General features: G+C 40.1%; 2 protein-coding genes across 4 annotated transcripts; both read right to left on the reverse strand.

The window, feature by feature from the left end:
• Positions 1-65: 65 nt before the first annotated feature.
• On the reverse strand, positions 66-7,062 carry si:dkey-32e23.4 (dynamin-1-like protein). Of its 3 annotated transcripts, none has more exons than XM_017417084.3 (18): positions 6,839-7,062; positions 6,251-6,390; positions 5,940-6,081; positions 5,677-5,715; positions 5,432-5,478; positions 5,276-5,347; positions 5,088-5,174; positions 4,811-4,973; positions 4,278-4,398; positions 3,812-4,150; positions 3,146-3,266; positions 2,865-3,020; positions 2,680-2,769; positions 2,493-2,591; positions 2,182-2,298; positions 1,984-2,093; positions 1,712-1,871; positions 66-1,615 (listed from the first exon to the last, which is right to left on the reverse strand). In XM_017417084.3, the coding sequence occupies exons 2-18, from the start codon at positions 6,350-6,352 to the stop codon at positions 1,559-1,561; spliced, it is 2,022 nt and encodes a 673-aa protein (XP_017272573.1). In that variant the 5' UTR covers positions 6,353-6,390; positions 6,839-7,062; the 3' UTR covers positions 66-1,558. The 3 variants fall into 3 exon arrangements, with proteins under 3 accessions (XP_017272573.1, XP_024861933.1, XP_017272574.1); XM_025006165.2 differs by lacking the exon at positions 6,839-7,062 and adding an exon at positions 6,526-6,807; XM_017417085.3 differs by lacking the exon at positions 5,677-5,715.
• A 155-nt stretch (positions 7,063-7,217) lies between these two features.
• Positions 7,218-13,496, reverse strand: ubl4a (ubiquitin like 4A). The gene is made up of 4 exons (XM_017417109.3): positions 13,281-13,496; positions 10,741-10,846; positions 10,423-10,628; positions 7,218-7,818 (listed from the first exon to the last, which is right to left on the reverse strand). The coding sequence occupies exons 1-4, from the start codon at positions 13,326-13,328 to the stop codon at positions 7,711-7,713; spliced, it is 468 nt and encodes a 155-aa protein (XP_017272598.1). The 5' UTR covers positions 13,329-13,496; the 3' UTR covers positions 7,218-7,710.
• Between the last annotated feature and the right edge of the window lie 863 nt (positions 13,497-14,359).

Consider the following 14,359-nt stretch of genomic DNA (forward strand, 5'->3'; position numbering starts at 1 on the left):
AAGCATCATTAAAAACAGAACAACTGTAGCAGCTGCAGAAAACAGACTTCTGACCAAAGAAAGCATCCATTGTTAAAGTTTAATGAGTAGTTCTGAACTCCTTCAACAAACATGTATCACAAGAATTGGCAGGCAAGAACTCAGAGGCAGAAGACATGATAATATACATTTAAATAATACAAAATAGACATTTATTCACTCCTCCACACAAGCATACTGATCACACACACACATGCAACCTTAAACAGGGTTTTCAGAAACAGAAAAAATAAAGACAGGATGACATAGAAGGTACCATTTGATAATCCCATTTATAAAAAAAAGCCAGTCCTCCTGAGAAAGCTTTTTTTTTTTAAAGATAACTACGATTGTTATGAGAAGTGATTCAGGCTGAAGGGAGAAAGTACCAACTTACAGAACAAGAACAAGGAAACGGCAGATGGAAGATCTTAAACCAAGCAGCGGATAAATAAATGTTGGCACGGAGGCAGTCGGCTGCGGCTAAAATTAGGACGTATAGTCCATTTTGAATTGGGAACGCCAAAAGTTTGCATGCAGGAAGTAGCTGCAACTTGAGTGTCTCAATCTCGGGGCAGCTTGGATGACTGAAGAGAGTTAAACGTGGAAAAAATCTTTTGTCTGTTTTTCCATTTACAGCAAAACACGGAAAGATCTGAATTGGAGAAATCAGGCAGCTCTACTCGGGTAAACTCTATCCTCTTAAGAGATAGTTCAACAATTAACTAACTAACTGTTCAGTTACTTAAAGCTAAATATTGTTATCCAAGAGTGTTAACATATCAAACAGGGAGACGCATGTTTGGGATTGTCTGGTCCTTTCCATAATGTCCAAACACACAAACATAGATTATTATTAGGAAACAGTGCAAATGTTCTGATATGTAAATGTGCCTCTGGAAAATAAAACCAATAATAATAATCATCATCATCATCATCACTCAAGAGATAAAAATGAAATCTGGAGTCAGTATTATACGCAATTTGAAAATGTGAGCATCTTCTGAGTCGTACTGCAGTCTGAATCAACAGAGGTGGATTTTTATTACTGTTGAGTAAAAAAAAAAAAGGTGGAGGTTCAAATGTTCATTTTAATATACCTTCAGCACCTTCTAAAGGAGACTCAAAGAAAGCCCAGTTTACAGAATATTAATAACTCTGCATCGAAGACATGTTTGGATTTTAAAAGTAACATAAATAATCAACATGTGGTACCCAGTAACTTCACAATAACAGCTAAAATCAAACAACTTTCTCATCATGGGGAAAAAAAAACAAAAATGATTTTGTTCATGGCTGATTTCACATTTTCAACTGAGAAACGACACTTTTTGCCTGAGTGTTTGACTATTCCTTCTACGTTAACATTCACAGTGAAAAGCAACAGCTGATGGGGGGAAAGGTTGATCTAAAACGCGCGATGATCATTGGTCCATGAGAAAGCTGTGGGCCTGCGACACACACTTTCTCTACAGTAAACTCACATCCACTCTCATGCGCTTACACCTGTCCTCTGACAGACACTTGATCACTTCTTCTGCTACCACAGGTGGGTCTCCCGGATCTCCGAGATGATATTGTTAGCTTTTTTAAGAGCCTGAAGAAAAGAAAAAGCATAGCGGTGGGTTAAATCACTGGCTTCAACGCGGCAGAGAGACATCGAGCTCGCTGTTCACGCTCCACCCGGGTTCACCTCGAGCATTTGGGCGACCTCCGTTCGTTGCTGCGCGGTGTCCTGTGACTCGATGAGCAGCTCCTGAAGCAGAGGCTGCTTGTAGAGCTGCCCCACCAGCTCGCTCTGCAGATGCTCCTTCACATGGTTCACCAGGAAATGCATCACTGTCTTCGGCACACTGCACACGCACAGATCCAAGTCAGAAGTCAGAAAATGACTTTCAATAATGACACGCGTGGGGACGGGGGGGGGGCAGAGTGTGTTTTGGATCAATTCCAGTCAGATCAAACCTGTCTTGGATGCTTTTGCGGACAATGAGGAAGTAGCTCTTGATGAGCCGCTGGATGACCTCGCAGTCCCTCTGCTCCCTGGTTGTCAGTTTGCGGGATACAGGAACTCCCTGGCAGAGAGGGGGCAGAGTTAAACTTGGACAGCCTGCAAGAATTAAATCGTAAATGTTTGGTTCTCCTAATGATCCCATCACTCACTGTGTCGAGCAGGTTAATGGCCTGGCCTTTGCTTGGGCTGCCAAAGCCCGTGGCTGGGGGTTTCTCCTCCGCAACCTTCTCGTTCTTCCACCGCTTCCCTCCATCCATGGCCTCTGCCTGAAAGCATGAAATCCAAAAAGAGTCAAAGGGTAAAAGCAATTCCGGCCGAGCCTGGCATTTCACTTTGCAAACGTTCGGATGCGAAACATTCAGATTCAGGCTTAGCAGAGCACAGCTGTCAGCTGTTTACTTTAGCAGAGTGAATGAGTTATGAAAAATGGTTTTGTGGAAATAAACAAACAAAAATCTACCTGCTGACTGTTGACAGACGCTGAGACCTGCGCTGCATCTGTAAAATCTGGATGTTTTGTGTTGATGTAAGCAAGCTCGATGGCTACTAAATTGTGCACCTGATGAAAAAAAAAGAAAAAACAGATCAATATCAGGACTTGACTGTTTGTTGTAATTAATTTAAATTTGAATAAAGATGTGAATTACCATTTCATTAGTAATCGGCAAACGCTTCCTCAATAATCCAGTCACAACTTCCACAATTGAATCATGCAGTTTGGGAAATCGCAGAAGCTCCTTGAACAAACAAAGACAGTGTTTCACAACCAATGCAGCTGGATTGTAACAAACCACCAATATATGTGTGTGTGTGTGCATCACAATTGGCTAACCTGTGTGCTAAAGGAGGAGCAGTGCTGGATGATCCTCTGCAGCTCTTCATGTACGAGCTCCACACAGCGCATGCTAGGCTCCTCTAGACGCTTAATTTGTCGCTTCACCAGCAACTCAAAAGACACCTCGGGCACAAAAAGTGCAGGTCGTGGACCCTGCAGGGCAAACCACACATGCAAACGCAGACCAAGTCCATCGTTATGCTTGCCATTTCTCCAAACGAGAGACCTTGACCAGAATAAATATTACAGGACCCGCACAAACACAAGCAGGGGCTCACCGTAGCATTGCGGATGGCAGTGAGGATATCCAGATCAGTCAGTCCTCCCAGGGGGTCGATGGACTGCAGAGTGCGGCCAAAAGTCTCATGGAATATGTAACAGATTCGAGCTCCTCCGCAACTGCAAGGGAGATGGGTTCAGATGTGACACCGGCGCTGTTTCTCAGGGCCGAGTGTGTCAGCCGTGTTAATGGGGCCCAAATTAAATGCAGTCAACCAAAAAGGGTCAATATTTGCTCTCGACATATTCAATGAAATAATTGCCTGGTGGGAAAAGAGCTGAAGAGATGAAGGTCCCAAAAGAAGATGCTGATACCACTTCAATTTACACTTATATTACCCTAAGGACATTACAAACGCAACATTACGCACCTACTTTAGTTAATTGCTGATTCATGTAAAAACTACTAAATTCTATAATCCACACCACTTTCCAAAAGTTAGAATAGACTGCTAAAAGTAAGCGAAACCAACATGGTCCATATTAAAAGGCAGTTTAAAACAAACGAGACAATAAAAGTTTGGAAGTGAGAAAGCTTTAAAACAAAAAGATGTGACAAGTTCATGCTCATCTGCTGCTCCGGCTCTTCTTTCAGTAAATGTTTGTAAAATCAGAACAAACCATTTGCTTCAGTGCAGAAGCAGCTCGGGTGAGGCGATACTCACAGCTCGGACGTTTGTATGTGCCTGGCCGTTCCCTCTATGGTGTTGCAATAATCGCTGGCAAACTTGGTGACGATCTGCAGCAGAGTGGCGCTCTGGTCCTCCACCGGCTGACCGTAGCTGTTGAGCCGGGCCTGGTACTGCGCGCTCAGCACCGTCACTCGGGTTTTGAGGTCCGGGAGGCAGTCGCGGATGTGGTGCATGAGCAGTCGGCTCAGAGTTTTGGCCAGGTAGCGCGAGCCAGCGCGGGATGCGAGCGAGGGGTAGTAGCGCTGCAGGAAGGCTTGCTCATCCTTCATCGACTCCTCTAGGCTCTTTTGGGTATTGATGTCATGCTGGCTCCTAGGAAGACCAAAATGAATGGGAGGTCGGGAAGCCTTCCAGTGTAGTAAGAACGTTCAACGGAACATACACCATTAATAAACCTAAAAGGACCTTAGATCATTAAACACGAGTTTAATTATCAGACCTGTTAACCACTCCAATAATCCCGAGCCTGACAGGAATGACTCGGCCCAATAGGACCTCCAGCGCATCGGTTCCTGCATCCATCAGGTCCAGTTTGCTGATCACCAGCAGTGTTCGACGACCTGACAGACAAATACAAATACAAACAAATACCAAACAAATACAATTTACAGTAATAGCCAGCAGGAAAACATACAGTGGGCCATGACAGAACACACAGATTACATGTTTCTGGTGGGATGGATTTAAAGTGTGCAGAGTGAACATTTGTTCATCATCACTATGCACAGCAAACACTTCAATACAGCCTCCCTGATTGTTATTATTATTATTATTATATGCTCTCTTATCAGTTTATCCAGTCATTAGAATGCATTATGACAGCAACATTAATTTTTAAAGTGACTTTTAAGTAAAAAGAATAACAGCCTTGGTTGATGGAAAGCTTCCAGCATGATTAATAATTTAAAATACACTCATACTTAACTGTCATCAGATAATACGCAATAGGAGAGAGAAAGCAAAATCACTAACCCTCAGGATCAACCTCACGAGCCAATTTTAGAGCGTCAGAGGTGGCCAAGTCCGAGTTGGCCGGAGACACTGCGAGGACGAGGGAGTTTGGATTGGAGATGAAGGACAGGATCATCTCTTGCACTTGAGTCTCGATGTCTTCTGGCTGATCTCCAACGGGAACCTGAGGTGACAAACGGAGTAAGGAGCCGACGTTACCCTAACCACAGCACGAAAGCCGTGAGGATTATGGGTGTAAAATTCAATCAGCACTGATGAGACTCTGGAGTCTGTTTACCTTTGTAATTCCAGGCAAATCAACCAAAGTGAGGTTAAGGACATTAGGGGAGAAAATCTTTAAATATATGGGCTCAGGACTGATCCCCTGGAAAACATTAAAAAAGGGAAGAAAATTTTAAAAGTTTATCAAATGTAAAAAGCTAAAGTGTCGGCCTTATTAGGTTCATATGAAAGGATTCTTTGCACCTTGTTATCACCTAAACTCCGTTCAGTTTCTGCTTCAATTTCCTGGCGGATTTCCTGAAAATCTGTGAAGGTCTGCAGAACAGGAAGGAGAATGACCCATTACTTAAACTCTGCACACAGCAGCTGACATCATTTGCATTCCCAAAATAAGGATACCTGGTTCTTGCAGTGCAAGAATGTACCCCATTCTTCAGCTCTGACACCTGAACAAACGAGAGTAAGTTCAAATTGCTTTACGGAGAAAGCAGGTAAAAACTAGAGCAACGAGGATCACAAATTCACAACTTTAATCATGCTAGATATATTATAGCCGGAATGAACATAAGGAATGAAAGGGTTCACGAAAGAAACAACAAAGGAAAGTGCAAAGATAAGACCATGTAGATCAAATATACAGAGACCTGGATAGTTGTTTTTGGCATTTTGTTTAACCCCATTTCCTAACAGGCAGAGAAAAAGAGGAAGAAAAGGAGTATGTTAGCAAAGAGAAAGCAACTATCTGCAAGAACAAAGGAGCAGCTTGAAACGGTGAGTTAAAAAAAGCCTGAGTGGTGCCCATGTGTATCTTGATAGTTGACATTTACTCAATATAAATCTCTCTATGCAACATTCTGAAGCGAAAACACACACAGACACGCACACAACAAAATCCATATTTGGGTACCATTGTCAAACTTTAACCTCTCCTTCAGGGGGGCAACATTCACAAGCTGCAAGACCAGAGGACGCCTTGTGACGATTCCTGATCCCCGAGGCAGAAAGTCCCGTCCGACCAGACTTTCCAGCACTGAGCTTTTTCCACTGCTCTGTAGTGGCACACAGCGAGAGTAATATCACACAGACATACGCACAGTTCATATCTTCAGCATTTTGTGCTACAAAAACAACACGTCATTCAGAATAACATGGCAACTTCAGCTCCTTAAAGCTGAACTCTAATCATTATTTTCCTCATTTGTTTTTCCACTGACTGACCTGAGATCCAACCACAACTATCTGAGGTAGTTGTATGATCTCTGCCCCCACAGTCAGAAAGACTTCCTGCAGCCGGTTGATGGTGGGAATCAGAGTCTCCATCCCTCCAGCTCACCAGCCACACCTACTAAATGTGTTAGCTGAAAGAAAGTACAGCAAAGTACACATTGTTATTCCAAATATCTGACACCGAGACAATACTGTCCAGTCAGAACAAAGCTGAGTTATGGATTGTTGTAACTGTGCAGGAAAAACAAATGCATTAAATAAGAGACCTGTGTTCCTTTAGGGGCAACAGTGTTGCTTCATCAGTGGGATAAGTGGTCCTGATGAGAGAGGGGAGTAACGCCCCGGCCCCATTCAATTCACCAGTCATGTGAGCAAAGGTTTTAAATATAAAAACAGCTTATATTATTGGTAATTAGCTACCGTCTGTGCTACAGTGCAACATATGGTAACAGCATCAGCCCAAAGACTCGATATTGTCGCCAACACCAGCTCGCTAAAGGCAGGAAGTGAAGGATGTTGCAGATTCAATTATGCTAAAGCTAGTTTAGCCGCCAAAAACAAACCCGACTTTTCACTCACCCCGTCACCAAAGCGCTCTCCTATCCGACTTGTCGGTTCATCGCGCTTCAATTAAAAGAGTCAAGCGTTTTAAAGCAAAAACTGCACCTGAACTGAACTAATGTGCAAAAATTAGCAGCAAAAAAGAGAACCCTCCACAAACCGTCTGTCAAACAGAGGAGGGACAGTGCTTTACTCTTCTTCATTCTGATTGGTCGTGAAACGAACATCACGAGACCTCCTCGCAACTGATTGGTCGACACGTAGCGTTTAGTCCCGCCTCCTGAAGCCCATGAAACTAAACTCTTTCAGTTTCCTTTGCTCATTTACAGACATCAAAGCCTTTCCACATCATCTTCAATACATCTGAGACTTTCAGCACACAACACAAGAGCAAATATGACAATTTTCCGTGTTTTAATGTCTGCATATATAAACATATTTACAAATCATACAATGGCCATCAGTAGGTTACAAATAAAACATGCTTTTCACAAGTCTTTAACAGAAAAAAAACAACCCAGTCATCACTCAACACAGACATTAATAATAAATAGTGTCCCCTGGGATTTTGTAGCAGCCAGAAATCATGTGAGACAGCATAAATGGACTCCTTTGTATCAGGCTGTGAGTCATTACTGAACTATTAATAAGAGCCAAAGCAAAAAGCGGCCATGTTTCCTCATCCAAGTCCTTCATAGGTGGAAAAAAATAAAAAATGAAATCTTAGATAATCAATTGTTGTTCTTGTTCACACAGCCGTAGATTAGGCACACACCAGGGAATCATTGCAAATGGAAAAACTCATTGCCCCACACTCTAAACACTGCTTGCATCTCCACTGAGTGCCACTTAAAAAAAAACAATCGGAAAATCAATTTTAAGTTTATATATTAGTCCATGTAAGAAGTATCCATGCTCTCGCCTTCCGGGTGAAGCAATCGTCCTGCCAGGCGTTCAATGTCATCGAGGCTGAGCTGTCGGAGTGATCGTTCATAGTCCTTCATGAAAAAAAAAAAATAGAAACAACAAGATAAGAAATATACACCCGACTTATCAAATAACTTTCCATGTTCAAACGGAGAGCACAGTCTACCCGAAGTCAACAAGGTATCTGCATTCGATTAGTTTTGAATGCCATTAAGAGAAGAATTTTAGGAATTTATTATAACAATTAAAAAAAAGACTGACACAAGGAAAGTGACACATTAAACCGTGATAATTCACTCATATATGAGGTGGATCCCTTATCCTGTAAGCTGTTTCCATCATCAGGGGGTCTTTTCTCACAGAGACAGTAAAAACTGATTATTAACATGAGATCCTAATTGATGTTGAAGCAGGATGTTGTCAGAGTAAGGAGGGACAAACCCATATTTCATGAGATTTAACTTCAATGAAGGAACACGTTTTGTTGCATTTCCAGAAAACATACTCACAAAGTTGGAAAATTTAAAGTTTACACATGTCGATCCCTCCCTGATCTAATATGTGTTATTAATATTCATATATATATATATATATATATATATATATATATATATATATATATATATATATATATATATATATATATATATATATATATAGTTTTAATTACTAATTACATTACTTTGCAACTATTGCTTAATAAATGATCAAAACAGATGATTATGGAATACACAAAAACAGACAAAGTTCCAGTTTCCCCCCAAAACAGAGAAAATCTCATTCATTCATTTAAATAACAAACCAAAGCAGGAACTTGAATGTGATCAAATACTTACAGTGTGTAAACCTGTTTCATGACTTATATTCCCAGAGATACGGCCTTAAAAAGAGAGTTATATGTCTGAACTCTGAGCTGCGGATTAACCCAGAGTGTGTTTTTCTAAGGGTCTGAACCCACGGAGGCAAGGGAATGTTTCCATGCATCCAGTGGAGTATGGAACCCTATAGAAAAGGTTTCGTATTTTATTTACTTTTTATTACCATTTTCCATTTTTATTTTTCCTTTTGTAAATAAAAGTCACACTGCAGCCCAAACCGCAAAGAGTTTTAGGATTATATTTACATGGTGATAACTAGGGCTCACATATGTCGCTCACAAAAGTAACCAGATGTGTTCACCCATAGGGGGCGCTATCATGTTGTTGGTTTTTTTTTACATTTTGTCAATTAACTTCTAAACAATTAGTCCCACAGTTTAAGGACTTACTTGTACCTGGAAGTCCTTAAACTGTGAACAATGTAATTTTCTTTTTTTAGATGTTTGGAAAATGGTTAAAATCTTTTTATCACTACAACCATTTTGTCAATCATCTCAAAAATCAGCAGGCATCTCTTTCAGACCAATTATGTAATGTCCTAATTTTTTTCCCCCTTGGATCAGTAAAATTAATGAAATATTTAAAATAAATATGTATGTTTCTGCTACATAAGTATGATGCTTAATAGTTTTTTCATTTACAGATTGTCTGTTTAGGAGTAGGAGTAAATTTAGGCTCATATCAGACCAAATCTGAGTAATCTGATTTTTTTCATTTTTTTTTATTCTGTAACAATTTCTTGATCTTCTATAATTGTTTTCCTTTTGCAGCTAATACTGGCAGTTGTGCTAAATGGGGTTTTCTGGGCTTCCTTTTGCCAAAAATGTTTTCTATTAGCTTAGAACATTTCCACTTCATTAACGAGGAATTTCAAAGCCTCGTCCAAAACTTAGCAAAGGTTGGCCACCAGGGCACGCTACAACGCAACAACCACAGATCTTAAAATAAAATACTGACTAATTTATTGTTCCGCCAATTAACATATCTTCCTACAAAAAGCAGTGAATGGTATATCTTCCACTAATACACTTTTACTAATTATATAATTCTAAAAAGGAACACTTTTTTTTTGACACGGAACAAAGAAAAATCGCTGCTTTTATACTGGGAAGCAGCACTTTGTGAAGTAAACTAACCTTCAAACTCTATCATGAAGACACAAATTGGCAACAAAATAATGACTTCTGATTCTACAAGGCAGAGCTTTAACGAGTGCCTGGATAAATGGGAGGGTGGGGGGCTTGAGACACGCGTCGAGGGGCTCGGACCTCGATGATAACTGCTTGCAGTTTGAGTTTTTTACATTGTGTTCATCAAATAAAACAGCATAGTCGGGACTTTCTTCTGTCAGCACAAATTTGAAAGGCTCCATGATATGGATTTTGTAAAAGAGGAAATAAAAAAGTGCACGTCAGGCTCTGCAGTTCCTTCTGGCACAGCAGGAGGGGAGGAGACGAAGGCAAACATAGGGTGCGTTAAAGGAAACGGCCATGAGACGACAGTGAAGTGACTTCATGCAGGGATTTACTCAAAACTAAAGCAACCTGTCTTTTTAGAACAAGGGGAACCATCTTTTATTCGAAAATTCAGGTTCATTTAGGCTGAATAGAATTTAGGAAATGCAGGCTTGATCTTAAACTATTATTTTGTTTAAGTATGAGCAAAAGTTGAAAGACCTTTTTGTCTTACTTATTCAAATCTAGGGAAAAAAAACTTCCAAAACAACTAAACACTCACTTGTCTGAACAAAGAGACAAATATTTAGCTTTAATCAGATTATAGGTGAGAATTTAATACCTTTATAAGCTGTTCATGGACTTTTGCTGCGTCTGCCGGACTGAAGTGTCTGGCGAGAATGGTGGACACGGTCTGCCACACTCCCCCCTGGGTGCTGCTGTTGCCGCCGGCCGATCCGGGGCCGGCACTCCTCTCCCCCACAGGACGGATAACCAGATTCAATTTCGCCTCCGGTCCGATGGAGTAATCGCTCAGTCTGTGTTCATCTGAGGGAAAGGAGTTGTATTATTCCTTGAGCAAAACTGCAGCTGTTTGAGACGAACATAAAAAAAAAGGAGTTGTTGGAAATATCTGAATTCGATTCTCTGGCAAATCTACCTGCGAGTGCTTTCCCTTTGTAGAGTAACCGCTGCTGGTTTGCAGGTATGTTCAGTCGCTCAGACACGAGCTCCTTCACAGTAGAGACTTTTTCATCTTCTGTAACCTGCAAGATCAACAACAGCAACAATGATCCAGCAGTGACAGGACGCTTTATTTTTCCTTTATTTCCTGCCACCCAGTCTTCTCTCTTCTTTATCTCGCTGCCTGTTACCCAGATATTGATCTCACAGCTTTCAGTTTTGAGAGATGTCTGAATTCCCAAAATTATGTTTCAGAGGGGAGCGAGGAGGCTTGTCTGCGGGGCTGTGAGCGAGTGTGCACAAGCACATCTTTTTACAGTCACTGCTGCACGCAAGAAGTATACAGGCAGTGTGACACACAGTTACTCAAAGGGAACTGGGTAGGAAGAAAAGTTGTGATGGATAGTGGTTTTCTCTTTAGTTGTGTTTTTTCCACCCAACTTGATGATTTTGTTTGTTGAACTGAATATTTGACAAAAGCATTTTTTCCCCTCACATCTTGATTTGTCTCTTAGGAGGGAAAGACTGAGGTCTTTTACCAACTAACATGCAACAATACATGTTTTTATTTAATTGCATGAAGCCTAAAATGTGCATAAGCATAAAATATGCAAAAGAAACAAAATGACACATTAATATACACTGAAGTGCATGTTTCCGATTAAAAAAAAGACCTAATTTAACTACATTTATGTTGCATTTCAAAAACCTGAACAAATAATGACCTAACTTTGAGCAAACTGAAAGTGAGGTCATAATTTATTTATGTTTTCTTATCTTGCTAAAAGTCCAAACCACTGCTCCCCCCTGCATTGCAGGGTTTTGTCCTTTTATGCAGGATAAGATATATTGTAGTTAGCAGATGGATATAGCTTTTGCAGTATGTTCCTACGCATTGTTCCCCGCAGAAACTGGTAATGTTGGAAGAAAAGCAGAGGGCAGTTTGGTCACAGCTGGTTGTTGATGCTGGTTTAGGGCATAAAATCCTTACAATGCAAAGACATTTAGCAATCAGATGAAGTGAGGCTGTGCAATATAAAAAAAAAAGTGGGACACAAGAACAAAACAATGTAGACAAGATGAAATTCTGCGTTTGCAGCAAATTGAAATACAACCTTTTAACAGACAAAAGAAATAAAATGTTACGACCTCTATCAAAAGGCATTCTTCAGCTTCTTTTAGGCTACAGATGGGTTATGTTATGTTTTGTTTAATTACATACATTAATAAAAGTGCTGCCTGGTGGCAGAAATGTGGTTAGCTATTATGAGTCCTGAATAATACATGTGCATTTGTATCATTTATAATTCACTGTTGACTCTATAATGAAATGAATCATTTCATCGAGTTTTAACACATTCTGGTGAAAATTAGAAGCTGCCTTTCATCTTTCTTTGGTTTTTATGTTAACATTTTCTCATTTAATTTACAGTCTGACAGATTAAACAGAAATGACCTCCAGTTAACATAAGCATACCAGCAGCCTCACCCTTAAGAATTACTTAATTAGTTATCTAATTTAGTTAGTTATATGTTAGAAGTTCCAAGGAGTGAGAACCTAGTCTTGATATCGAATGGTGTGATAGTTCAAGGTTGGTAAATCGCATTGGCTGATATACTTGATAGGTCTTGTCTTGTGTTTCTACAAAGGAACAGTTACGTGCAAACCAAGTAATTGTTTCACATTAATATATTTTTGTTGAATAATATGAGATTAAATCTTATGACATGGGAGCAGATGTTTGCATTTGAGGCACAAAGTGGATGCTGCAAAGACTTTGTTGCCTTTGGGACTCCATCCATCCTTCGACTATCCTGGACCCAAAAGGGGCTTTGTTTGTTTGTTTGTTTGCTGGTTTTTTAATTGAGCTGTACTCCGCTCTCTTCAGAATATCTGATCAATTTCATCCACCTCTTTTTGCAGCCGGTAAAGTTACCTGCCTCATCACCTCTGATTATGAGTTTAAGACTGTCAAATAAACTGGGTAAACATTGCTATATATCTGTGTTGAAGTTGCAGAAAGCAGACTAAAGTAACTTCCAGCTTACACGTTGTTTAAAATAGAATTTTAGTCTTGATAAACAAAGGCTGAAGATAAACATTGCATTTTAATCTGTTTAAAGCTAAGTTTAAACTTCTCTTCACAGTATTTATTTCTGCAGATAGTTCTCTGTTAAACTATGCTGGGATAACTACACATTGAGCTTAATGTCAATGTGAGGCATAACCATAGTGACTTTTCCTTTAATAAATACACAACCAAATAAGAAATAAAAGCTCCCATTGTGTAAGGCCTCTCTTTGTGCAGATGAAGTGTGGCAACATAACTAGCAGCACAGTTTGAATAGGGGCGGATGTTCAACCACCACACCTAACCTACACAGAATGTAGTATTTTAAGCCTTTTTCTTTCTGACTCAAAAATCGGGTTTGTTTTGTTCACCTGTGAGAGCATTTAGTGCTAAAAGCAAGCAACGCAGCTGGCTTCAGACACAAAGCTCTCCGTGTTGGACCGACCTGAACACTGCACTCTTTTCCTTGAAGCGGCTTCACTGTGAGAATCATCCTGAACACGGCGGGGAGAAAAGACACAAAAAAGACACAAAAATACGTGTAAAGATCAGGCTACAAAATACGCCCAAGTAACGCTACTTTGATCGTTCGTAAAAAGCAAGTAGGTTCTTGTCTTCTTCTTGTCAGCGGATCATCTTCTTCCCCAGCAGCTGCTGTCCTCCCAGCGGACAGCAGCGCCCCCTGCTGGCCGGAGGGAGAATCGTAATTGATTTGTTTATTTTTACTTTTTGATTGATATGATTTGAACACGTCTGAACAATACAACAAATGTGTAGAACAAAGGAAAGAATAACATGTTCTCTTAACATGTTCAAAAAAGTGAAGAGAACAAGGGATATTTCTTAGAAACTAATAACTATTTACTTCCTGTTTTATCCTGCCATAAATCCTTCTTACAATACATGCAACCTTTTGGTTTTGTAACACTAACACTTTAAGAATTACACATTTGCAGTTCTATATACATAACATTTACACACTGGGCAGTCATGACACGCTGACATATACACATGCAGTCCGTTTTATCCTTTAATTGCTATTATAAATTGGAAATCCTTTTGAATCTATCCCCTGACTTGTACATTTCAATAAGCTTTGAATTAGAGCAGTCACTTTGTAGAGGGTGAATATTTATGCAATCATTACATTTTTTGATTTAACTGCCATTGATTTCACTTTGTCATTTAAGGTTTATTTATTTGCCAAGAAGGCCAATTGACCACGACTGAATTATGACAGCAACAAAAGGATAAAACACCCAGCGGGGTGAATACTTTTTATAGGCACTGTACATACATTTTATGTAAACAGTGTAAAAGACACCTTTCTTCCTCCCTGTAAAAATAAACCTATTCTTCTTATTCTTCTAATTCTTATTCTTCGCAATTGTCCATGTGCAGAAGGATAATCAGTCAGAGCACACTGCCAGCCTTTTATGTCTTTCAGCTGAGAACCTCCCCGGGGTTCTGACACACTCCACGGACCGTCTGACCCAGTTCGGATCCAGTCCACGCATTTGTCAT

Source organism: Kryptolebias marmoratus, linkage group LG1 (genome assembly GCF_001649575.2).
Source record: "Kryptolebias marmoratus isolate JLee-2015 linkage group LG1, ASM164957v2, whole genome shotgun sequence".
Lineage (NCBI taxonomy): Eukaryota > Metazoa > Chordata > Actinopteri > Cyprinodontiformes > Rivulidae > Kryptolebias > Kryptolebias marmoratus.

Coding starts and splice junctions, on each gene's coding strand:
- ubl4a (XM_017417109.3), bottom strand. CDS start 13,328: ATGATTCTCACAGTGAAGCCGCTTCAAGGAAAAGAGTGCAGTGTTCAG. Junction 10,847..13,280: donor GAAAAGAGTGCAGTGTTCAG/GTCGGTCCAACA, acceptor TTGATCTTGCAG/GTTACAGAAGATGAAAAAGT. Junction 10,629..10,740: donor CAAAGGGAAAGCACTCGCAG/GTAGATTTGCCA, acceptor CCTTTCCCTCAG/ATGAACACAGACTGAGCGAT.
- si:dkey-32e23.4 (XM_017417084.3), bottom strand. CDS start 6,352: ATGGAGACTCTGATTCCCACCATCAACCGGCTGCAGGAAGTCTTTCTG. Junction 5,175..5,275: donor GGAGTTTAGGTGATAACAAG/GTGCAAAGAATC, acceptor AATGTTTTCCAG/GGGATCAGTCCTGAGCCCAT. Junction 3,267..3,811: donor CACATACAAACGTCCGAGCT/GTGAGTATCGCC, acceptor TCTCCCTTGCAG/TTGCGGAGGAGCTCGAATCT.